The 25,048-nt window shown below is 44.5% G+C and overlaps 1 protein-coding gene across 4 annotated transcripts in view; it reads right to left on the reverse strand.

Annotated features, from left to right (window-relative positions):
- Positions 1-7,197: 7,197 nt before the first annotated feature.
- The window catches only part of septin12 (septin 12), a 57,374-nt gene continuing 39,523 nt past the window's right edge, over positions 7,198-25,048 (reverse strand). For all 4 annotated transcript variants that reach the window (XM_030789883.1, XM_030789884.1, XM_030789886.1 and 1 more), the window contains 8 exons: positions 22,968-23,096; positions 15,689-15,770; positions 15,188-15,325; positions 14,329-14,446; positions 12,949-13,044; positions 12,664-12,760; positions 12,391-12,442; positions 7,198-7,537 (listed from right to left, as the gene is read on the reverse strand). In XM_030789883.1, coding sequence (XP_030645743.1) covers positions 7,378-7,537; positions 12,391-12,442; positions 12,664-12,760; positions 12,949-13,044; positions 14,329-14,446; positions 15,188-15,325; positions 15,689-15,770; positions 22,968-23,096 — 872 coding nt within the window. In that variant the 3' untranslated portion in view covers positions 7,198-7,377. The remainder of the gene's footprint in view (positions 7,538-12,390; positions 12,443-12,663; positions 12,761-12,948; positions 13,045-14,328; positions 14,447-15,187; positions 15,326-15,688; positions 15,771-22,967; positions 23,097-25,048) is intronic.

Genomic DNA, 25,048 nt, shown 5'->3' on the forward strand with positions numbered 1-25,048 from the left:
AGCAGAGAGCTGCTGGACTCCAAGCACCCAAACACATTCGTGAAAAATGTTCTCCTTCAGATGAAAGACAGAGACAGCTGATTAACCCAACTTCATCCTGGTCCCGCAGAGGAACCGAAGAGGGAAACGGAGAGAGGATTCAGAGAGGGTTATGTGACGGAATGACGGAAAGAGAATACAAAGGGAAAGAAAAAAAAAAAACATTTCTGGAGATGGAGAAATGATTAGAGGAGGCCTTGACTGACTTTGCGAAAGGGAAAATTGTAAAAAGAAAAAAAAAAAATCAAACAACAAAAAATAATTGGTTAAGTGTCAGAGGGTAGTTCTTTCATCAATTACATGACGCTAAACAGGCTTTCTCCCTCAAACCTACATGAGACATGAAATGTGTAACTCCACTCGAACAGTGAAAACTAGCTTTGACATTACATCATCCCGTGTTAATTTTCCTGAGGTGAAAAGGTGGCGTTTTCTGCGAGCTGTCTCTCTCGCACTCTTGTCAGAGAATGAGTGAATGAAAGCGAGTGAGAGAAGGAGAGGAGAGGAGAAGGGAGAGGGACCTCTGCTACAGGGTCTTATTTGCTATTGACCAGCGGCACTCAGACCCATACACACTTCAACAATGCCACTGCTCCATTTCTGTGTCTTACTGAGAAAAAAAAAAAAGTAAAAAAAAAAAATTTAAATTAATTAAAATAAAACTAGAAAAAAATGAAAGAGAATAGGCTATGAGCAGTGATGTAAGGTTTTCTTTTGCGTCCAATCTGCACGCTTTTCTGGCTTATTGTCATGCGGTTCTGTTTATTTTTCCTTCTTTTTCTGGTTGTTTTTTTTTTAAATGTTATTTTTTTAAAGTATTATTTTTGATGAAAAGGATTACTGTGAAATATTTCTGATAAGGGTTTAGGGCTTGTTGGCGGATGCTCTGAGAGAAATGGGAGGCATTGCTTAGTGTGAGTAGGATGCAGAGGGTACTGAAAACGTCCGGAAGGAACCAGCGTCATTGTTGCTGTTCTCATAACAGAAGCTCAATATGTGTTTTTTTTTTTTTATTATTATTTTGCCCAGGGAACTGATTTTCTGAGGACCAGAAAGCTGAATACAGATATTTTTATTCTACGTCTCTGGGGAGAGTGGGGATTGGATGGCTTGTTAGTTTTTGTTTTTTTGGGGTTTTTTTTGGGGAGAATGGAGGAGGGAGGCTGGAGAGAAACCATATTGTACATATACAGTTGATATTCTGTTGAGTTTGGCCTTTTGATGTACCAATTTGATTTGGATTTTTCATTTTGGTGTCTGTTAATATTAGTGGCTCGTGTGCAAGGTTTCAATATTAATATCCTATTTTAAACGGAGATGAGAATGCGCTGTGTGTCATTAGCATCGCTGGCTTTTCCCCTCTCATCGATGAGGTTTGTTTCACGGAGAGAAGCTTTTTGATACTCTGGCCTGATCCATACACGGCCTAACCGCACTTTTAAAGCGTCCGTTACGTGTTAGCTATGTCTGATCTCCTAACCGCAGCGCTGACTTACACACTTGCCAGTCCATTATCTTTTCAGACTGAATAATAAGATTAATTACGGATTTTTACTTTATTTCAGAAGATCTGCAAAGCAGACCACGGATGGGCTCACTGAATCATGATGACTAATAGATTATGTAGTTACAGTTTTTTCATTTTAAAGTATCAGTTTTTAAATTGGATCTGTTCCCCTATGATAAAAACCATGTTTATCCTAATCCGGTACTGATAGTTTTGAGTTCTTTTTTTAGCTCCGTCTGTTCCTCTGTAGTGTTGAGCTTTAGTGACTCCTACCTGGTACCACAAAGGAGGTTATATAAAGATAAATTTGCTGGATTACACCTTGAGATGACCCTGAAAGCCAGTCTTACCCCTCTCACACACGCGCGCATACACACACACACACACACACACACACACACACACACACACACACACACACACACAGACTCATAAGTTTGTTCTCTCAGGAGATTTCAATATGCTGCTTAGATGGTCTCTAATTGCTAAGAAATTTTGTTTACACTAGTGGATGGATGCTATTTTTTCACTTTGAATCACTACAAAAACCTTTTCACATCGATCAACTTTCTGGTGCAACCACAGAGAAAAACGGCTGAAGGATCTACCCTGTGATAAATGCTTCGACTCCAAACTAACCTCCCATAAAACCGGACAATGCTTCAACTCATACACTGATCTCATTAGTAACTTTTAAAGCAGCCGCTGCTGGAGCGCCTCTACTCCTCTGATTTTGCATAGGTACATTTGTAGGTACTGCTGGCACAAAGACAAAGGTTTCAATGGTAAAGTTTCAGAGGACTTTAGTGAGGGAGTTTTTTGAAAGGCTTTGAAAGACCCCCTGTCCACCCCCACCCTCCACACAAAAAAAACAAACAAACAAAAAAATAAAATAAAAACACACACATTTGGTTACCTCTGACTACCTTGCAGTATGGTTTCTTGTGCAGAAGCGGTGTCTGTTAAGCAGTTCTCTCTGGACTTTAGGATTAATATTGTTAGGACAGCTGCTCTCTTGATCTGACATTCCTGTGTGACATTACTGTATTGACTGATGAGTTGATTCATATTTATATGAGTTTTGAGTCGTTGGTTGACATGTTGACTTGATGCACATATTTATTTATTTATTGAATTTGAAAGGACTTTGTAAAGGTTTTGTTTTTGTTAGCTGGTCGGATGTCTTTTTTAATTTTAATTTTTTTTTATTGTTTTAACAAATGAAAATGGAAAGCCCTGGGGAGATGGCATTGATTCAGAATGGCAAGTTTGTTTGGTTGGTTGGTTGGTTGGTTGGCGTTTCTTTGCTTTTCGCTGGATGAATGGACCTGGACCATTTTTTTGCAGAGGCTGTGATGTTGATTACAATAGTGGTTGTACGGTGCCTGTTTCTGGTAGGTGTTCTGTTGATAGATGACGTAGAGGAATAAAAGGCCAGCTGATTTTTGCTGACTTTACTGTTGTTTCTCCAGCACCGCACCAGGATTTACTGTCCATTGTGTGTGTGTGTGTGTGTGTTTTTTCTTTTTCAGAAGCATTATTTAAGGTCAGAGGTGGCTTTGTCGATATGCTTCAATACGTTAGGATGACATTACAGTTAATGCATGAGGACCGGCTGCTGAAGGTTCGGTACCGGTCCAGAACACGTTGGTTCTGATCTCTGGCAGGTAAAACTGGGTGCTTGGGAGTTTTTGGTGGGTGTCAGGGGTCAGGGGTCACTTGTGCAACAGACTGAAACACGTTACAGTATTTACAGAGTCTTTTAAACGGAGTCGTTACCGATGAGCTGAGGTCTCAAGTGAAATCACACGCTTCCCATCCACACTCCCCAACCCCCTCCTTCCTTATGCTAGAGTAAACGAGAACATTTTGAACGAAATACACAGAGAGAGTATAATTATTAATATATCATTTGAGGCATTGCATAGTATTTGAGAAAAAGCTATATGAAAAAGTTTGTTTTACAACTCATGTTAAAGACAAAAAAAAAAAGATCATATTGTTTTTACTGAGAACCAAGCCTTCTCCCTCTTTTGTGCAGAATGTGAATTTCACCGGTGTGGGATGACTGTGTTACATCACTTCATAAAATCCTAAATATTAAAGATATGAACTCGTGCACTGACGCCTGCCGTAATCTGTATATACAGTGTCTTAGGTGAAGGTCATTCTGTGGGAGATACGACTGGATCTCAGATAATATCCAGCTGTTCTCATGCATGTACTGATACTTGTCTTTCTCTCTCTCTAAAAAAAAACCCAAAAAAAACAAATAAAGAATGAAAACTTTTCTGCCAGGGCAAGCTGAAAGAGGACATGCAAAATCAAAAGTGTGGATATTTTGGGGGAGGTATAAGAGAGAAAAAAAAAAAAAAGGATATGCAAACAGTAAATGTCTCTTAGCGATGAATTACATCAGCAATGGGTGGTAAGGCGAAGAAGACTTACTCACAGCTAAAGGCTTTTTTAAACGATGTGCAATGAGCTGTTAACAAAGAGGTGTTAATATGGGTCACGTGCGAGAACAGTATCTTACGTTAATTGTGTGTAGCCAGTCAGTGACAGTGTGTGAGTTTCTGTGTGTGCATGCCTGCTAACTCTACACAGCGCGTCGGCAGTTTCCCCCAGTCCACAGACACTGTAAAAACGGATTCCACTGCGAAACAGGGAAGACGAAAAAAAGAAAAGAACGTGTTGTAGTACCTGTGGTTAATGTCATTCGCAATTTTGGGAAAAAAAAAAAAGAAATTCTGTCTGAAATGCGCTGTAAATTTAACACCATCAAGAAAGAAAGAAAGAAAAAAAGCCTCTTTAATAGATGCTTCTCTGCTCTCTGTCTATAAAATGTTTGATGAGCTAAAGGCATCCCTGTTTAAGCTTCTTGCGGTTTCCGTTCACCTACTGAAGTGCTCATGGTTTTGAATGGAAGGCACTTCTTATATTCAAAGCTGTATTTTAAGCTTTTAAGCTTAGGTCAAATCAAGCAGCCTGACTTTACAACCTCGCAACATTTTTTGGCTCGTTTTACGGAGAAGGTGAAGAGAACCTGCCTTGAAACTGGAACATCGAATGAAACGCTATTTCCACAAAATTACAGGAAGACTACTGCTATTGTGTCGACTCCTCATATGTAACTGTACACATACTACTAAAACATATTAGCAACGCTCTAACATTCACACAGGGTCTTATGAAGCAAAGGTTTTTTCAAAGATTTTTTTCATGGTGCGAATGCCTGATGGAGTGACTGTGCTTTCACAAGCTAAATGAGCTATTTTAGGTATTTCTGCCTCACATGGACCATCTCTCAAATGTTATCATTTTTTGGGGTATATTTCTTGGTTGTGACAAATTGGTCATGACGTCCTGTTCTTTAGGAGTTTATTTTCTGTAAATAAAACTGTAGTGATTCATTTGAAAAGGAACAGATAACTTTTTATGAGGACCATCTCATGACTGCAGTGCCTTGTCAGACAAGCGTTGTTGTTTTGAAATGGTTGGGTAACAGTCTGCACCGTTTTAGTAAAAGTTGTACAAAAGAACAGACAGTCTGTGTCTTGTTAATTGCCTTTTTTTTCCCCTTCGTTTTTTCCCCTCGTATCCTTCAAAAACTACACAATGTGTTTGTGTTTTTTGGTGTCATTTTAACATATAAACAAACTTCAGGTCCTATTACAGAGGAACTTAGAGTTATGAATTGAAGTACTTAGCTAAACTGAGAGACTAAAAGGCCTATAACAAGTGTCCAGGTCAACGGTCACACAAACAAGCCAGCGGAGCGGCGTTTTATAAGAAAGCGTTACGTAAGAGTTCCTGAGAGACCCGGTTCAAAGAAACCGTATCCACGCGTCATGTTCACGTTCCAAAAATCATCAAGCCACAATAAAAGCTTTGGGTTTCGTTCTGAGCTCCTCAGTTTCTTCCAGTTTTTCAGCCTGTAGGACAGATGAGTGGTGACACTGTAAGCATTTAGCTGGAAACAGAGGACAGGAGGGGAAAGGCCTGGGGAACACATCAAAGAGAACCCAACAGTGTTTAGTCTGATTAAGGCTTTAAATCCTCGGAGATGAGCTTCAAGACACAGAGAGGTACAGCACGGCTGCCCTGCCAGGCAGCTTTACAGTCCCTCACCGCAACTCCTAATCCCCCTCAGCCAATTCGCACGAGGCAAACTCAGAAATGATGTACGTTTCTGAAGGGCGAACGCCTCGTGTTAAAGCTGACGGTGCCGTTACCTCCACGTGGTTTTTCAACACGCACACAGATGCGTTCACACTCTTCCACCGTGCGGCTCAGTGATCAATAGGACGTCGGGTATGATGAACAGTGACAATCAATTTAATCATAAATCAGTGGTGTTTACATGTATATTAATATCGATAACAAGGAGATCATGTTGGAACTGTTAGTACATGTCAAAAAACAAAACAAAACAAAACAAAACAAAACAAAACAAAACAAAAAAACACACACAGGCTGAGGAGACAAACAAGCATGGGTATGTACAGTAGGTTCCGGTAAGTAAAGGACAGCAGGTTGTGAGGACACTGTAAATGTAATCTATTCACAAAGAGAGAACGTGTACCTTTTATGGGGCCACTGTTTGAAAAACATCAAGGAGGGCAAATGTATACACATTGTATATATATATAGCTTGCCTGTAGCTACAGAGCACATTACTGTATGAGTTTAAAGGACAGACCAATGGATATTTAAAGGAAAACATCATTCACTTCCTGCTCTTCTCCTCGCCATGGCACTGCTTCAGCAAAGCTCTTTTCTCTGTGTCTATAAAACACTCGAGTCTTTCCTCTTCCTCGGCATTCTGAACAAACACACAGGTCTACACATCAACAGCTTGGCGGGACGCTGCTGTATGAAGTAATCTTTAAATGCATGATAAAAATCACAACTTCTTCTAAAAAATATTATTGTCATAACTTTAAAAGCTTGAATGAAGTTTCATCAGACCGACATCTTCTTTAAAAGCACTGTTTAAACATCATAAAGGAATGTGCCTTCTGCTTCCATAAAAGCAGGTGTGGTAACAAAAATATTTGTTTTATTAATTCATCATAAAAAAAAGTGACAAATATCACATTTTGTAATAAACAACAATAAAAGATTTCACTTCTGAAAATTAGAAAGCCAACTTAAAAGTAATACGTCACATTACTGCTTCAGTCTAAATATATTTATATAGGTGCAGTGAATTAGAAAGCAATGATTGGACAGTTTTCCCTGCATCGTTGTAACTGGCACGCCGGGACGTTTCAGTGTGCCAGGTTTCCCCTGTCAGTCATCACCCAACTCAGAGACGGACAGACAGAGAGAGAGAGAGAGAGAGAGAGAGAGAGGGTGGTAAAGGAAGAGAAAGAGAGGGATAAAGGAATGAAATAGAGAGAAAGAGAAAGATAAAGGAAGGAAAGAGAGAGAAAGAGAGGGCACCTAACACTCAGGGTGCCCAGTCACTTCTCTTCTCTTCTCTCTCTCTCTTTTTTTTAAATTCTTTCCCAAAAAAATATTTCACTCACTTTATTTGACATCATCACTGATTCTCATATTCTCACCGCCGCCCCCCCCCCCCCCCCGATATATTCATCTTAAAAAATAGACTTATATATGAAGCTTAAATGCCTTACTTAGAAGAAATGTCTTTTGACAAACGTTTTAGATGTTCCAAAGCTGCGTTGTCTGGAGGTTTCTTGGCAAAAATGTTCTTTCCTCCTGTTTTCTGGGCGGCGTTCTGGTTTCCGTAGCCGGGGATGAGACGGGGCCTAAGAGCAAAACGAAACCTGTGCCGCGGGCACGTTTCCCACGACCTGCGACCTTCAGAGGTGACTCTCTGTCTCGCTCTTCTCTGAGGTACCGTTCTCCAGGGTCAAAGGGGAAAGAGCCAGTCCATTCACATTACTCTCGTTTAGCCGTCGAACTCTGTAGCTCTCATAGTGGATGTTGTGGGTGACGTCCTTCAAATCTTGCAGGTGGGACCTTAAGGTAAAGCACAGAACATTTTTATGTACTTTATGTTCACATAGTGTATTTTGACTGTGAATTTTAAGCAGCAGAAGCATTCTGTGTAAGGTTACCTTATGCAACCCTGACTTTGAAAAACCCTGTCTGAGTTACGGTGTTAACACCATGTTCTGAGTGGCTGTATGTCTATGTGCGACACTTGTTTTTCTTTACTTCATATTTTCTCTTTATGTAACTGGCGTAGGATACAAAATCTTTTTTTTTTTTTGGAGAAGTACCAATGACACTTCTGAAAAAAAAAAAAAATAACACAACTTGTTTTGAAATTTCTCAAGTGCAAAACCGATGACGCAGTTCTCTCTCCTTTTCATTTTTTTTTTTTCCCAACTCAGCTGCATCTCAATCAGCCGAACCATCTGGCGGTTGACAGTCCTGGGTCGTCCTCTGCAGAGGGGTCACGGAGAAGAGACTCTGTGACCCCGTCTCAGGCCACAGTCTGTCATTAGCCTCTTGTGTTTTGACACAGACCGGCCTCATTCCAGCGGCCCTTCCACTGGAGCTCAGCTCCCCGGACTTGATTATAGTCCACTGTGCCTCTGTGTCAACCCTCCCTTGACAAAACACCACTGCCCCTCCACACACTCCCACAGCTCTCTCTCTCTCTCTCTCTCTCTCTCTCTGTCTCCACCACTTCACTTATATCACGGGTGCCAAAATCTTGTCCTGGAGGGCCAGGGTCCTGCCGGTTTTTATTTTCACCTCTTAAGCCCCTTTCACACATGCACTGCAACCCTAAAATAATCTGGATTCTAACCGGAGGGGCTGTATGTGTGAACGCAAATGTCCGAATCGGTCGAATCGGATTCTAAACGGACTTTATTCTACCAGGCCCCTAGTGCAAACTCCGCTTTTTCTTCGTTGGGGTCCATGTGTGAACAGAGCGGATTACAGCCCGGAGATTTTGAGTAGGTGAGAACGCGTCTGACACTGACAGTCTCCTGTTGTGTGCTACATGTGTGAAAGGGCAACTTCGGACAAAATGCAAACCTGATTCTGCGGACACAATCCATAGTGCATATGTGATTTTCACCTTGAAAACAGACATACCCTATCTTCAGCCAGTCAGAGATTTAGTTAGTTGACAAGAAAAATAGCAGCACCATGACCCTCCAGGACTGGAGGATTTTGACACCCTTGACATATCAGCAGAAAACATCAGTAAACCACATCCCAAACACAATGGAGATATCTAAGATTTTCAGTGATTCAGTGCATGTTTGGTACATGAAAACATCTTCTTTTCAAGTAGTCTTTTCTTGTATTCAGTTTACATTGTATGTATGTATTTTTATACATACTTGGTATCATCTACAATATCCTTCAACTAATATACTAATTTTAACTAACAACTAATTTTTTTAAGCTTGATATTGTATTATTCTTAAAAAAAAAAAAAAAAAAGTTTATGCTGCACACCCAAATGTAATAAAAACCATACCTGATTTTCATATTCATAATATGACAGTATATCTTCAACAAAAAAAGCAAACTAAATCAATTCTTTTAATTTATTTAAGTTATTATTGGAGAGGAGCCTCTGTAGCAGTGTGTCCAGTTTGACAGTGTGTATTTGTGTCCAGACTGATAGTGTGTATTAGGGGTTGCACAGAGTACTCGACCATTCGAGTACACGAGCAGTTACATCAATTCTCGACTTTTTACATTATCGTCGAGTACCCGCTAATCGCGTGATGCTAGGTGCACTAAGCTTCCTTTTAGAGCCCTTGGTAAACAAGAGGAGTGATGGCGACAGCATAAAAGGGTGAATCATTAGTTTGTTTGCTTTATTGTTGTGTTTCACTGTTCAAATTTTCTTTCCCAACTGTCGTTGTGATGAAATAAACGTGCAGCGTTTGTGAGCTGTGGATGGATTTCTAAAGGATGGCTCTAACATCGAGTCTCTCACTTAATAGACTAGGCTACTAACGCGGCTAAACAAATTAATGTTGTTAAAAGATGGATGCAAGCAAATATGACTAATTTTATTTTTAAGTCGGTTACGCTTACTAATGATGACCAGGCAAAAACCAGCCACTATATCTCAACACAATAAGAACATTTAACAGAGAAATAATGATGCGTTTTAAAATTTACCCGGGTTCAACCCACCAGTGTGCACAACACGCTCTGTTGACTGAGCTTTCTATCTTGGGCTACTGTAGAATGTTGGTAAGAATAACGTTAAAATATCGTCGGTATCATCCATACTTCATCATTGTGTAAGGTAAGACCAAGCGTTATCTTCATATTATATCGTTAATTTTATGCTTTTCCCTATGCGCTGGGACCAACCGTATCATAGTTGCATAGTCTTTCAACTGAAGCAGCAGCACCTATGTGTATTGGTGTCCAGTCTGGCTGTGTGTATTTGTGTCCAGTCTGGCTGTGTGTATTGGTGTCCAGTTTGACTGTGTGTATTGGTGTCCAGTCTGACTGTGTGTATTGGTGTCCAGTCTGACTGTGTGTATTGGTGTCCAGTCTGACTGTGTGTACTGGTGTCCAGTCTGACTGTGTGTATTGGTGTCCAGTCTGACTGTCTGTATTGGTGTCCAGTCTGACTGTGTGTATTGGTGTCCAGTCTGACTGTGTGTACTGGTGTCCAGTCTGACTGTGTGTATTGGTGTCCAGTCTGACTGTCTGTATTGGTGTCCAGTTTGACTGTGTGTGTTGGTGTCCCGTCTGACTGTGTGTATTGGTGTCCAGTCTGACTGTGTGTATTGGTGTCCAGTTTGATGGTGTGTATTTGTGTCCAGTCCGACTGTGTGTATTGGTGTCCAGTCCGACTGTGTGTATTTGTGTCCAGTCTGACTGTGTGTACTGGTGTCCAGTCTGACTGTGTGTATTTGTGTCCAGTCTGACTGTGTGTATTGGTGTCCAGTCTGGCTGTGTGTATTGGTGTCCAGTCTGACTGTGTGTATTGGTGTCCAGTCTGACTGTGTGTACTGGTGTCCAGTCTGACTGTGTGTATTGGTGTCCAGTCTGACTGTGTGTATTAGTGTCCAGTCTGACTGTGTGTATTGGTGTCCAGTCTGACTGTGTGTATTGGTGTCCAGTCTGACTGTGTGTATTGGTGTCCAGTCCGACTGTGTGTATTTGTGTCCAGTCTGACTGTGTGTACTGGTGTCCAGTCTGACTGTGTGTATTTGTGTCCAGTCTGACTGTGTGTATTGGTGTCCAGTCTGGCTGTGTGTATTGGTGTCCAGTCTGACTGTGTGTATTGGTGTCCAGTCTGACTGTGTGTATTGGTGTCCAGTCTGACTGTGTGTATTAGTGTCCAGTCTGACTGTGTGTATTGGTGTCCAGTCTGACTGTGTGTATTGGTGTCCAGTCTGACTGTGTGTATTGGTGTCCAGTCTGGCTGTGTGTATTGGTGTCCAGTCTGACTGTGTGTATTGGTGTCCAGTCTGACTGTGTGTATTGGTGTCCCGTCTGGCTGTGTGTATTGGTGTCCAGTCTGACTGTGTGTATTAGTGTCCAGTCTGACTGTGTGTATTGGTGTTCAGTCTGGCTGTGTGTATTTGTGTCCAGTCTGGCTGTGTGTATTGGTGTCCAGTTTGACTGTGTGTATTGGTGTCCAGTCTGGCTGTGTGTATTGGTGTCCAGTCCGACTGTGTGTACTGGTGTCCAGTCTGACTGTGTGTACTGGTGTCCAGTCTGGCTGTGTGTATTTGTGTCCAGTTTGATGGTGTGTATTGGTGTCCAGTCTGACTGTGTGTATTGGTGTCCAGTCTGACTGTGTGTATTGGTGTCCAGTCTGGCTGTGTGTATTGGTGTCCAGTCTGACTGTGTGTATTGGTGTCCAGTCTGACTGTGTGTATTGGTGTCCCGTCTGGCTGTGTGTATTGGTGTCCAGTCTGACTGTGTGTATTAGTGTCCAGTCTGACTGTGTGTATTGGTGTTCAGTCTGGCTGTGTGTATTTGTGTCCAGTCTGGCTGTGTGTATTGGTGTCCAGTTTGACTGTGTGTATTGGTGTCCAGTCTGGCTGTGTGTATTGGTGTCCAGTCCGACTGTGTGTACTGGTGTCCAGTCTGACTGTGTGTACTGGTGTCCAGTCTGACTGTGTGTATTGGTGTCCAGTCTGACTGTGTGTATTTGTGTCCAATCTGACTGTGTGTATTGGTGTCCAGTCTGACTGTGTGTATTGGTGTCCCGTCTGACTGTGTGTACTGGTGTCCAGTCTGACTGTGTGTACTGGTGTCCAGTCTGACTGTGTGTATTTGTGTCCAGTCTGACTGTGTGTGTTGGTGTCCAGTCTGACTGTGTGTATTGGTGTCCAGTCTGGCTGTGTGTATTTGTGTCCAGTTTGATGGTGTGTATTGGTGTCCAGTCTGACTGTGTGTATTGGTGTCCAGTCTGACTGTGTGTATTGGTGTCCAGTCTGACTGTGTGTGTTGGTGTCCAGTCTGACTGTGTGTATTGGTGTCCAGTTTGATGGTGTGTATTGGTGTCCAGTCTGGCTGTGTGTATTTGTGTGAGGGTAAAGGTCCAGAGGAATAAGTGAGTGGTGATGGAGTCTAATGTTCTCTTTAGTGACTCCAGTCTGTCAGAGAGGCTTTCTATCCCCTATATAAACATTTTGAGGACATTATCTCGATTCAGAAAGGAAACGTTAAAGATTTCACCAGCCACTGTAAACCATAGCCAACGCAGCAGGACCACACACACACACACACACACACACACACAAACTAAACAGGTTTGAGCGTAAGTCTCTAAAGGTGAGGAGAAGAGGGATTCAGAAAGCAATGTTGTTTATCCTTTAGGGCAAAAATTCCTTTAAAAAGAAAAAAAAAGAACTGTAACTTACCTAATGAGAAGATCTCTCAGGTTGGAGAACTCACAATGCGCAACATTTTCAACTGTCAGAAACAAAATGAGATTATTATTATGAGATGTACTGATGAGTGTCAGTGCTTGGTTTGTCCCTAGTACAACCACTAGATGTCAGCAAAGACTACAAAATAGCACAATCGAGTCTTTTTTTTTTAAATGTACTTGAGCAGAACATTCACAGATCTCAGATATGTGTGGATCCTGTGCTCTCCACTACAAACACAAATTTTTAACTCCTCTCTCTCACCTTCAATGATTCCCCATTTGGTTTTCCTTCCCAAGACCTTGTTTCCATTCACCTGATGCTCCTTATCTGTGCCAACCACTGCAAATGGGATATTTTCCTGAAAGAGAAACAAACAAACAAATCAACAAACAAGCAAGCATGTATTCTTATATATTCCACACACACAAAGGATTCTGAACAATTTCGACCCAGACACATGGTCAGTGTCAAGGGGTTTCAGGCAGACGTCTTTAAGTGAAACGTGCTGACTTTTGGCAGTGTGCTCTAACAGGAGGTGGGCCTTACCCTGATCTTGTCATTGAGTATACGGTCCTCTGGATCCTCCTCGTATTCTCTCTGTGGATACACTCTGATGCCATTGGCCTGCAGGTCGTGCCTTATCTGCAAAGAGAAGCCCACCCAGTCAGAGAGATTTACGTTCATGCTTACACGCTGTGGTGCATACACACACACACACGCATACACACACACACACACACACACACACACACACACATTCTCTAATCCGGCAGGTGAAATATGACAGCGTCTGCGGTCCCCCAGGCTCATGCTGCTATGCTGTTTTTCCTTTTTTCTTCTTCTTCTTCTTCTTCTTCTTCTCTGTCTCTGTCCATCATGCATACCTTGACTCTGAGGCTGTGTTTGGGAGCTAACAGGTTTGTATGTAGACGCCGCTGGGGTTTTTTTTGGCAGAGAGTAGTCCAGGCCATGGTGTGAACCTACAGTCTTAATGCATCTGATGCCATCTGAATGTATGTGTAGGAGGTCCTGGAGTGGAGTTAGAGCGTAAACGGAGATAAAAATCGACGGTGTAGCGTACTCAGAGCGAGATGAACCCTACTCCCACTTAAGGGCCCTGCTCTGGTTATTGACTTTATTGAGCTGTTGAGTTTGGGCTCTATGGAACGATCTGGAACGGTCTGGACATCATTAAACGTGTTGTTTGGGGTGTATTGATGGGAGACACGCTGCTTGCTGGATGCTGGGGGCCTGCAGGCCTCGGAGAGAGACACACAAAGCTGTCCAAAAGTGCTCCACGGGGAGTGATGATGGCATGTGGCCCAGGCTGCTTCTGAACCAATACATCACAGTGAGTAGAGAGAGAGAGAGTGTGTCTCTCTGAACCATGAGGAGAGAGAGGGAGAGAGTGTGTCTCTCTGAACCGTGAGGAGAGAGAGAGAGAGTGTGTCTCTCTGAACAGTGAAGAGAGAGAGAGAGAGTGTGTGTCCCTGTGGGGACCCAGCAGTCAGCACATGCAACCTCCACAGCGCCCATCCATTTTGTGCCATATTGAGCTAGTGCAAGCAGTCAAATGTTAAGAGACCGTTTGAGATTTAAATGCTCTCTCTCTCTCTCTCTCTCTCTCTCTCTCTCTCTCTCTCTCTCACACACACACACACACACACACTCTCTCTTTCTCTCTCCCACTCTCTGTATGAGTAAGTGCCTCTTTCCTGTTCCATCCTGCTCCAATCTCTCTATCCATTACTTTTACAGTTAGTGTGCAAATAAAGAAAAGCTGTGCTCCGGCAGTGGGCCATCTACATTCATCAAGACTTCATTCACCCAAAATGAGATGTTAATGTGTGGGTGGAACAGAATTTAGGCATGATCATCAGTCTTGAGTCTGGCCTCTTTAATGGAGTGTGTGATGTAAAAACTCACCCTCTCTTTAAACTCCAGCCTCTCCTCCATGGTGAGCGTGTCTGCTTTAGCGATCACTGGAACAATGCTCACGATTTTGCCCAGCCTCTTCATGAACTCCACGTCGATGGGACGTAACCTGTGGAACAGGAGCGGGACTGTCAGATCGCTGATCTGAGATCAGCTGTTCCACCATGCTGACGTGCTAACGTTATCCACTCTGAAAAAACTGGCTTGAACTTGCATGACCTTTGATGAGGTCTCTTACCAGGAATGCAGAAACCCTAGCCAATCTCCTTTAGAGATAAATGCCATTCAATTCCCAATAAGTCTGGCTTTGGAAGTGTTTTGAAGGACAGGGCCCTGAATACTTTGCCTGAAATAGGAGGTGCGTTCCTAACACAGAGGCTCATTCAAACACACCTTGGAGGACAAAGCTTTTGTAACTCACTGTAAGTGAATTAGCTTGAACTGATCCTGGACCAGTAATCGATCAGATGCACAAAGCCATTGGTTGACTCAAGGGATCAGTTAGATTTAGTAATGTGGCTCAGGTGGGAAGTTCTGTCAAGCATGTATACAGTGAATGTCAGTGTACACACAGTACATGCAGAGCTTTACCGATGGAAGGTTACACCGATGGATTGTGTTGTAGAGCGAGTTTATCTTAGGGAGGTGCTTTACAGTAATGCTATGACAGGACGTGACTGTATTCGTTGGCCTAAAGGGATCAGCAGGTCAAAATGTCAATCAAATTGCACTCTCCTGTTCACAATTGCTGTCAAATTACCCTCTAAAACACGAAAAGCGCCCCAAAAGAGACCCAAAGCAAGGGTTTCTCATTCTCATTGTCATTCTTCTCATGAGAGGTTGGACTTACCAGTGTCCTGTGGCCGGCAGGAAGTAGACACAGCAATGAACTCGGGTGTCAGGGATGCGTCTCTTCCTGTTCACATGCAGCTCTTCCCTCAGATATTTCTCGTACTGTTCATTCACGTACTTGACAATGGGCTCCCAGCTGAGAACAGAGCCACAGCTTAGCAGGGTTCTTAACAACAAGAAACAGCTATCTGAGAGGCTACTGTGTGTGTCTGCATTCTCCTGTGCTTTGGGTTAAGACTTTGCTTACGTCTGTCTGCGATGAAATGAGCATTGCTTTTGGACAATGTGCAGAGTGAGGAGAAATGATGAAATATTGAGAACACAGACGTTGTCAGGGGTGGGTGGAGAAATTTGAGTGTAACTGGCTTGTTATTCAGTTTGCTGTAGATGACTAGTCAACAACATCAAACGACTGACGTTAGACCGCTTTTCATCTCTTAAAGTTCTGATGCCGTTCTCCCGTCACTGAGTCTCGAGAACAGGAAAAAGCCTCGCTCACCAGTTCTCGTTGTTGATCTGGTCTCCGAATCCAGGCGTGTCGATCACCGTCAGCTTCATCTTCACTCCTTTCTCTTCAATAACTGAAAAACAGAGTTAAAAAAAAAGAGGGAGGGGACGTGAAAACGGCCTTCCTGTCTCTGTTCCATAATGAACTTCCCCCGGTCTGGAAGATTCCAAAAAAACACCAGTGGGTTTCAACATTGTTACTTTGTGTTTGTGTGTGTGTGTGTGTGGTGTTTGTTCTGTCAGAGCAGCAGAGGTATGTTGATCTGAAGAACTAATCAATTAGAGGATCAAAGGGAAAGCAGAGTTTATAGCCTGCGCTTATGGAACAGCCTGAGGACGTCATGTTCTCAATTCAGCACAGTCGCAAATCTCACACGGCCAGACAGGCCCCCAAATCTGTTCAAAGGCTGGAAATTACCTCTAAACATCCAGGCCTCACCTGGAACTGACAGCACTCCTGCAGGGGGAGCGGGGGTAGTGGGGGGGGGGGGGGTGTAAAAGTTGTAACATGGTACGCAGCCCCTCATTTCACTTACAGCAGCTGGTGAGCAATGTCCTAGGAATGCATTCTGGGGAATTGTAGTCTTGTGCTAAGCCATGAGGGGAAGTGTTTATGGGTTTAATAAGCCGTCTGTTTCAGTGGGGACTCTTGGTCCCGCAAAGAATCAACCAGAGCAGGTAAGCATCATTCTCCATTGATAGAACCGTAACTGATTTTTACCAAAGGCACTAGGAAGTCACTGACACTTCTGTAACCAAGAAATACCTTAATGTCAATCAACCTCTCAAAAAAAACGTATGGGTTTGAGCTCTAACTTTGAGTTAATGCATAGAGTTGAGTTTATAACTGAAGGCAGAGAGGGTTTTTTTTTCAGAATTTCAGAAAAGCACCTTGGTGTTGTGACTTTGCTTTTGTTCAACAGACCAACAGTTCTCATTTGCCCTCCCACGCGGCTAAAGGAACTGAAAGACTGCATTGAGAAGGTCTGTATTTGTTGCTTTGTGCAGTCTCTGAGCCTGTGTGTGTGTGTGTGTGTGTGTGTGTGTAAATCTCGGTTCCCATGGTGGAGAGACAGAGTCCAGGCCGGGTGGTTTTTACAGGCTCTGGGGGCTGCTGGACGGCCCTGTGCTGTGTGTAGGTGTCAGACTTCCAGGGCTCTGTGCTGTGTGTAGGTGTCAGACTTTCAGGGCTCTGTGCTGTGTGTAGGTGTCAGACTTCCAGGGCTCTGTTCTGTGTGTAGGTGTCAGACTTCCAGGGCTCTGTGCTGTGTGTAGGTGTCAGACTTCCAGGGCTCTGTGCTGTGTGTAGGTGTCAGACTTCCAGGGCTCTGTGCTGTGTGTAGGTGTCAGACTTCCAGGGCTCTGTGCTGTGTGTAGGTGTCAGACTTCCAGGGCCCTGTGCTGTGTGTAGGTGTCAGACTTCCAGGGCTCTGTGCTGTGTGTAGGTGTCAGACTTTCAGGGCTCTGTGCTGTGTGTAGGTGTCAGACTTCCAGGGCCCTGTGCTGTGTGTAGGTGTCAGACTTCCAGGGCCCTGTGCTGTGTGTAGGTGTCAGACTTCCAGGGCTCTGTGCTGTGTGTAGGTGTCAGACTTCCAGGGCCCTGTGCTGTGTGTAGGTGTCAGACTTCCAGGGCTCTGTGCTGTGTGTAGGTGTCAGACTTCCAGGGCTCTGTGCTGTGTGTAGGTGTCAGACTTCCAGGGCCCTGTGCTGTGTGTAGGTGTCAGACTTCCAGGGCTCTGTGCTGTGTGTAGGTGTCAGACTTTCAGGGCTCTGTGCTGTGTGTAGGTGTCAGACTTCCAGGGCCCTGTGCTGTGTGTAGGTGTCAGACTTCCAGGGCCCTGTGCTGTGTGTAGGTGTCAGACTTCCAGGGCTCTGTGCTGTGTGTAGGTGTCAGACTTCCAGGGCCCTGTGCTGTGTGTAGGTGTCAGACTTCCAGGGCTCTGTGCTGTGTGTAGGTGTCAGACTTCCAGGGCTCTGTGCTGTGTGTAGGTGTCAGACTTCCAGGGCTCTGTGCTGTGTGTAGGTGTCAGACTTCCAGGGCTCTGTTCTGTGTGTAGGTGTCAGACTTCCAGGGCTCTGTGCTGTGTGTAGGTGTCAGACTTCCAGGGCTCTGTGCTGTGTGTAGGTGTCAGACTTCCAGGGCTCTGTGCTGTGTGTAGGTGTCAGACTTCCAGGGCTCTGTGCTGTGTGTAGGTGTCAGACTTCCAGGGCCCTGTGCTGTGTGTAGGTGTCAGACTTCCAGGGCTCTGTGCTGTGTGTAGGTGTCAGACTTTCAGGGCTCTGTGCTGTGTGTAGGTGTCAGACTTCCAGGGCCCTGTGCTGTGTGTAGGTGTCAGACTTCCAGGGCCCTGTGCTGTGTGTAGGTGTCAGACTTCCAGGGCTCTGTGCTGTGTGTAGGTGTCAGACTTCCAGGGCCCTGTGCTGTGTGTAGGTGTCAGACTTCCAGGGCTCTGTGCTGTGTGTAGGTGTCAGACTTCCAGGGCTCTGTGCTGTGTGTAGGTGTCAGACTTCCAGGGCTCTGTTCTGTGTGTAGGTGTCAGACTTCCAGGGCTCTGTGCTGTGTGTAGGTGTCAGACTTCCAGGGCTCTGTGCTGTGTGTAGGTGTCAGACTTCCAGGGCTCTGTGCTGTGTGTAGGTGTCAGACTTCCAGGGCTCTGTGCTGTGTGTAGGTGTCAGACTTCCAGGGCCCTGTGCTGTGTGTAGGTGTCAGACTTCCAGGGCTCTGTGCTGTGTGTAGGTGTCAGACTTCCAGGGCTCTGTGCTGTGTGTAGGTGTCAGACTTCCAGGGCTCTGTGCTGTGTGTAGGTGTCAGACTTCCAGGGCCCTGTGCTGTGTGTAGGTGTCAGACTTCCAGGGCTCTGTGCTGTGTGTAGGTGTCAGACTTCCAGGGCTCTGTGCTGTGTGTAGGTGTCAGACTTCCAGGGCTCTGTGCTGTGTGTAGGTGTCAGACTTCCAGGGCCCTGTGCTGTGTGTAGGTGTCAGACTTCCAGGGCCCTGTGCTGTGTGTAGGTGTCAGACTTCCAGGGCTCTGTGCTGTGTGTAGGTGTCAGACTTCCAGGGCCCTGTGCTGTGTGTAGGTGTCAGACTTCCAGGGCCCTGTGCTGTGTGTAGGTGTCAGACTTCCAGGGCCCTGTGCTGTGTGTAGGTGTCAGACTTCCAGGGCCCTGTGCTGTGTGTAGGTGTCAGACATCCAGGGTCCTGTGCTGTGTGTCTTTGTTCCAGAGGAGTGAAGTGTTCTGTCTGGACACTCAGCGCTGGCAGGTAGGCAAAGGGACACGGACAGACATCCGCCGAATGTGGCACGTCCAGAGGCCCAGAGTCAAGGTTGGGTTCTGGAGAAAAGCTTTAGCATTCACTAACAGCAGATGTGCTCTCTCTCTCTCTCTCTCTCTCTCTCCAACATCAAAATAATAAAAAAGTAGAATCTTCTCTTTTGTTCTGACGAGACAGAGAAAGTGATTTGCCGCTGGGACAAATGAAATAGTGAGCTGGGGTTATGAGTGAAGACATAGCTCAGACTCAACAGTCCTGAGAGATCACTAAAGTCTAGCACTGAACATCTACAAAGCTTAGCTTCACTGCACAGACAGCACTTAAAGGTTTATACAAAAAAGTAGGACAAAATACTCAAACCCAAAGAAAAATCCTATTAAAACTCCTGCTTCATGACATTTGCCATTTGCCTGTACAATTACAATGGTTAAAATGAAGTAAATATTTACATCGAGGGTCTGGCTCTGGATGTTTGCGTTTCTGAAGGCTCACATAAAAAGGCCGGGCGTTGAGAAGCAGGCCTTTCTCACACACAACACTGTTTACATTGGGCTAGACTGAAAAGTCAGTGAAGGGTGTCTCCTCTACTATGGGGATATCACAGGAAGTCACCAGTTCAAGATTTATCTTTACAATTCCAAACAAATGCCTCTCTCTCTCTCTCTCACACACACACACACACACACACATGCACGCACGCGCACACACATACGCATGCATGCACACATGTGCACAGAGCGTAAAATCTGCAAACCATTTCAAACCATTACTCTTTAAGGCATGGAGCCTGTGAGCACTGGAGAATAAATATATGTTTCCTTCTTTTCTTCCTTTCTTTCTGAAAGTAGTGACTGAGTTTTACGAATATTCCTGAATTGAACGGTTATGGAAGCTCAGATGACTGTATATATGTCAAACACAGAGACAAATAAACTCTTCTTCTGAGAGAAAAACATCTGGCCTTTTGACCTTTGTATGATTAGGCAAAGGTGACCTTTATAAGCTCCTCTTATACTGCTAAGTTCACTTTACTGAAAAAAGGTGATGCAAGCCAGCGAGTGTCCGTGCAAGATTACAAAAAAACAAAAAACAAAAAAACCCCCCGACCTACTCTTCTCTGTCACATGAAATGTTATGCTGATAGCTCATTCCTGCGATGCTTGCATAAAGATGTGTCAAAAAATGCAGTGCTCACAGAAGCATTTCTCGTTAAAGTGCCGGTCAGGTTTAAGCAAAACGTTTGGTGGCTGTTGATCTTGTGCTGTCAGCACAGCAGACACCTCAGACAGAAACTCTCTCTCTCTCGTGCATTAAGAGGAAGTGAGAAACGGAAACTGGGAGATGAACAACAGCATCTGAGCTTCAAAATCTGAAAACAGAGTAAGGTGATTTGTTCAGTGATGTCAGAGATAGAGAGAGAGGTTTTATTGGGGGGGGGGGGGGGGGGGGGGTGAACCCGCTGATGTACACTGCCTAAAATCATTAACACTCTGCACACAGCAGCACTGAAGCTCTGGGCTCTTTGTAATTAGCCGTATCTGTCTTGATTCCCTGACTGGCGAACAGGGTTCACTGCATATCGGCTCTTCTGCCAGACAGGGCTCTTTGGCCATTAGCATAGCACCCCATGCTAATGACCTAATCTAACAGGGGCATCTGCATATCTTCGAACTGAATCAGAGAGACTGGCAGCTCGGAGAGTGTGCTCATTTATTACTGCTCGGTGACGGAAAGTTTAAGGTTGTGTCAATGTTAAACATATACAGGGAACAGATATGGTAATATATACATACTTTTTAATCATTTAATTTTACCTTTAGCTGCTTTGTGGACTTTCATGTAAAGGTAATTCTTTTTTTTTTTCCCCTGGAAAAGGGTAATGCTGTTATGAAACTGAGGTACTGATTATCATTAGTCCGTTACTAGGGACTGGTACTGGCCTATGTTCTTACTCTACCCTGCTTCTTTCTTCCATTTAAAACACACCTCTGAGAACAATTAAAACAAGGAACCACGTCAAAGTAGGAGGCCTGGTCTGCCGAGGTACTTAAGACCCTCTTTAAAGCCTCTTGTCAGTGAATCTGCAGTAAGACATGAAGATGGATCACAGCCTGTGTGACTCTGCTAATTACATAGCTTAATGTACACAATGCTCTCATTGACAAAAACGAGCTGAAGGGGTTCTAGGCCGTTTGCCTTTCACGCCTCTTTTCACTCAAGCATAGTGGCGCCACCACAATGAAAACAGAGATTCATGACTTTCTTGTCAGCGTATGCGGGTCGGCGGAGGTAAGTGCAGCTCAATGCATTTGACTAGTCCTATGTATAATGCACAGACTCTAACTGGAATAGTCCTTTAAAGGGCTTTTTTTTTTTTTTTTGGTAATGTTGTTTCCCTTGACTGGATCCCTCTCATATACAGAACCAGCTGGCCTTTGAGCAACACATCTGTCAGAGAGGTCATGACTGCTTTGATGCAAAAAAAAAAAGAAAGAAAGAAAGAAAGAAAGACAGAAAAAAGTCCTGGTCCCCCAGTCTGAACTACTTTAAAAGCAATGCTGAGTTGCTTTCCTTTGTCCCCCTTCATCTACGAGAAAATAAAACTATTTGTACATGAATACAGTTTTCAAGGGAACATTGACATCTTCCACTTTACAACACCCAATTTCATGTGACATCCATCCTTTAAAGATTAAACACTTAAAAAAAACCCAAAAGTTTATTTCTAAAGTTTTTCTGTGAAAACGAGAGGGCAATACGGCAGGGCAGGACACATCCTGCTAGGTGTGAGGACAGATCCCTCACAGTGTGGTCTCACTCACTGTTATTCTTTAGAAACCATATGAGAGAGAGAGGGAACCCAAGCTTCAGCTACCTCCGTCATTCACTGATCTCTGGGAGCTGATCCTGAGCTAGAGATCTTGTATAAATGATCTTCCTCATTCGATGTCTACACAGAAAATAAATAAAGAAAGAAAGAAATCTCAGGATCTTTCTCAGCTCCCCGCCACTCCTGAGAATCTAAATTCCTCTGCTCTCTTAGCAGAGTATCTCAGACCTGCTGGCACGGCTCCAAATCAAACACGCCCCCCCCCCCCGCACCTCCCGAAAGACGACTTCTCCCTCAGGCTTCTCCTGTCTGCCTCGCCATCTTTATCCTTCACCTTCATACCTATGGAAATATGACTGACTGAGGCATCATGCACCCCCCTCTTACATCCTTCACAGCCCTTAGTGGTCCTGTCTGTGTCTGTGACCTGGTGAGTGGTGAATGGAGATGAGTGGTTAGTGGAGATTAGGGGTGAGTGGAGATGAGTGGTGAGTGGAGATGAGTGGTGAATGGAGATGAGTGGTTAGTGGAGATGAGTGGTGAGTGGAGCTGAGTGGTGAATGGGGATGAGTGGTTAATGGAGATGAGTGGTTAGTGGAGATGAGTGGTGAGTGGAGCTGAGGGGTGAGTGGAGCTGAGGGGTGAATGGGGATAAGGGGTGAATGGGGATGAGTGTTGAGTGGAGATGAGTGGTGAATGGAGATGAGTGGTGAATGGGGATGAGGGGTGAGTGGAGATGAGTGGTTAATGGAGATGAGTGGTGAGTGGAGATGAGTGGTTAGTGGAGATGAGTGGTGAGTGGAGATGAGTGGTGAGTGGAGCTGAGTGGTGAGTGGAGATTAGGGGTGAGTGGAGATGAGTGGTTAGTGGAGATGAGTGGTGAGTGGAGATGAGTGGTTAGTGGAGATGAGTGGTGAGTGGAGATGAGTGGTGAGTGGAGCTGAGTGGTGAGTGGAGATTAGGGGTGAGTGGAGATTAGGGGTGAGTGGAGATGAGTGGTTAGTGGAGATGAGTGGTGAGTGGAGATGAGTGGTTAGTGGAGATGAGTGGTGAGTGGAGCTGAGGGGTGAATGGGGATGAGTGGTGAGTGGAGATGAGTGTTGAGTGGAGATGAGTGGTGAATGGAGATGAGTGGTGCAGCTGAGATGAGTTGTGTGTGGGAACTCACTGTGACTGATGGACTGCAGGTTGACTGTTTTGGAGATCTTCTCTTCGTAGTTGGGAGTGCAGGACTTCCGGCTGACCTTGGACTTGAAAAGTGTGTTCACCAGCGTTGACTTGCCCAGTCCGCTTTGACCTGTTCAGAGAGATGGTTGCAGGTTAAACAACAACTTCAGTGACTTGTGTTAGGGGAAATAGAAGCGCACAATAAAACACTATCTCGAGTTAGCATTAATGTGAGGTGAAGCCTAACAGATTTGTTTCCGTGTTGCCCAACCAAAGGTTGTTTTAGATAGCGAAAAAGATGACACATAGGAAAATTGAGGTCACGCTAATTTCATAAATAAAGCTAGGGGCCAAACAGAGCCTTACATAAACTGTTTTACTCTACAAATCATGTGTGATGTAATAAGGCCGGGTCAAGAAGAGGCAAAGTGCTGGCAGCTAACCAAGCAACGCTGACGCCACCATGCCAGAGGGAGTTTGCCCACTTAATGACTCAAACCAGTCTGCATGAATAGACCGAGGGACAGAGGAGACAAACAATTACGGCAGAGTGAGCCTTCCCACAACCCTCTCACTGACACAAAAAAAATCTGCAATTATCAACCACCACCTTCCGGGTGGCGTAATGGACACATGTCCTCTTAACGCGGGATTTTAAGGACTTGCTGTGTAGAGGGAAGCCCCTGCTATGGGGGGGGGGGGGGAGGGGTCAGTCAGGCAACTCAGAATGTGTGGCTCTGAGGAGACAAGACAAAAGTGTTGCGTTCTTCGGCTCACACTGCTCTGTTTGTCAGCGTGGAGAGGCCAGGCGGGTTGGGGAAGCTGTCATCAGGCGTAACTATTTGACAGAGATGGATGACAGAGCCAGTGGAGATCTGACCCTTCCATCAATGGCCACCTCCACAGAGGGGGCTTTGACGGATTTATGCCTCAGCCCCTCTTTGTAGGGAGGCTGTCGGCATCAAATTTATGATTTGCCAACAGCCCTGATGACACACATCACACACACACACACACACACAAAACACACATATATACATGCACGCACACGCACACACATTTGCTGTGTGTTCTTTGTGGCAACATTTAATGACTCAAACCACCAGACTGACAACACAGACCTCATGCAGCTCCCTGGCTGAGTCACATGACTTACCTGTTCGGGTGTTGCCCCCGGGGTAATGATCTCACGCAGGTTAGCGTAGCCATGTGACTGAGAGCAGGAGTGAGAGTGTGGAGAAAAAGGATATATGCTAGACACTGTTTTGAGTCACACATTTACCAAGAAAGCTAAATTGCCTGACATGTCGTTTGCTCAAACCATATGAAAGTAGAAAAAAAAAATGAAAACAAAGCAAAACAAAACAAGCAATAAAAACCCTGCGAGAGCATGTATATTTAAACATGATTGATTCTGCAACACCTGAAAAACTTCAAAGTAACAAAAACATTTCTGAAACCCACTTCACAAAGAAGGGGCCTTGAAGGGGACAGTCTTCAAAAGCACCTTCACTCTTGATGAAAACAAGAAAGCTTTACATAATCAAAGCAAACAAAAAAAGTAAAAATATGCCAAATACATAACTGTATGTCCAATCAAATGTCCCCTTTTAACACCCCTGGTTAAGATATCACTGTTTTTCGCCATGGTAGATACCTGCCTATTGCTTGCTCATGTTACCCAGTTATCATTTCCATATGGAATAGGGAGCAGCACCTTCTCTGAGAGAAAGCCAGGACATGAGGTTAGAGGCTTGTGGGTAACTGGAGGCGTTTCAGTGGTTTGAGGCCTGAGCCCACATGGTGAGTTAAACCCACTACTTGAAACATATCACAGAGACCTACTGTCTCCTTGTGCATGTGAGTATGTGTGTATGTGTGCGTGTGTGTGTGGATAAGAACCGCCCCAGGCAGGAATATGTGGCCAGGCCAGGACTAATGCACAAAGGACTTCCTGTAGACAGCACAGGATTTCTTCTATTCCCATAGTGTCTTCCCTATCTGTAACACTCTTATGGCTCATCCTGTGTGTGTGTGTGTGTGTGTGTGTGTGTGTGTGAGCATATATCTCATTTTAGCACT

The sequence above is a fragment of the Chanos chanos genome, chromosome 13 (genome assembly GCF_902362185.1).
Source record: "Chanos chanos chromosome 13, fChaCha1.1, whole genome shotgun sequence".
NCBI lineage: Eukaryota > Metazoa > Chordata > Actinopteri > Gonorynchiformes > Chanidae > Chanos > Chanos chanos.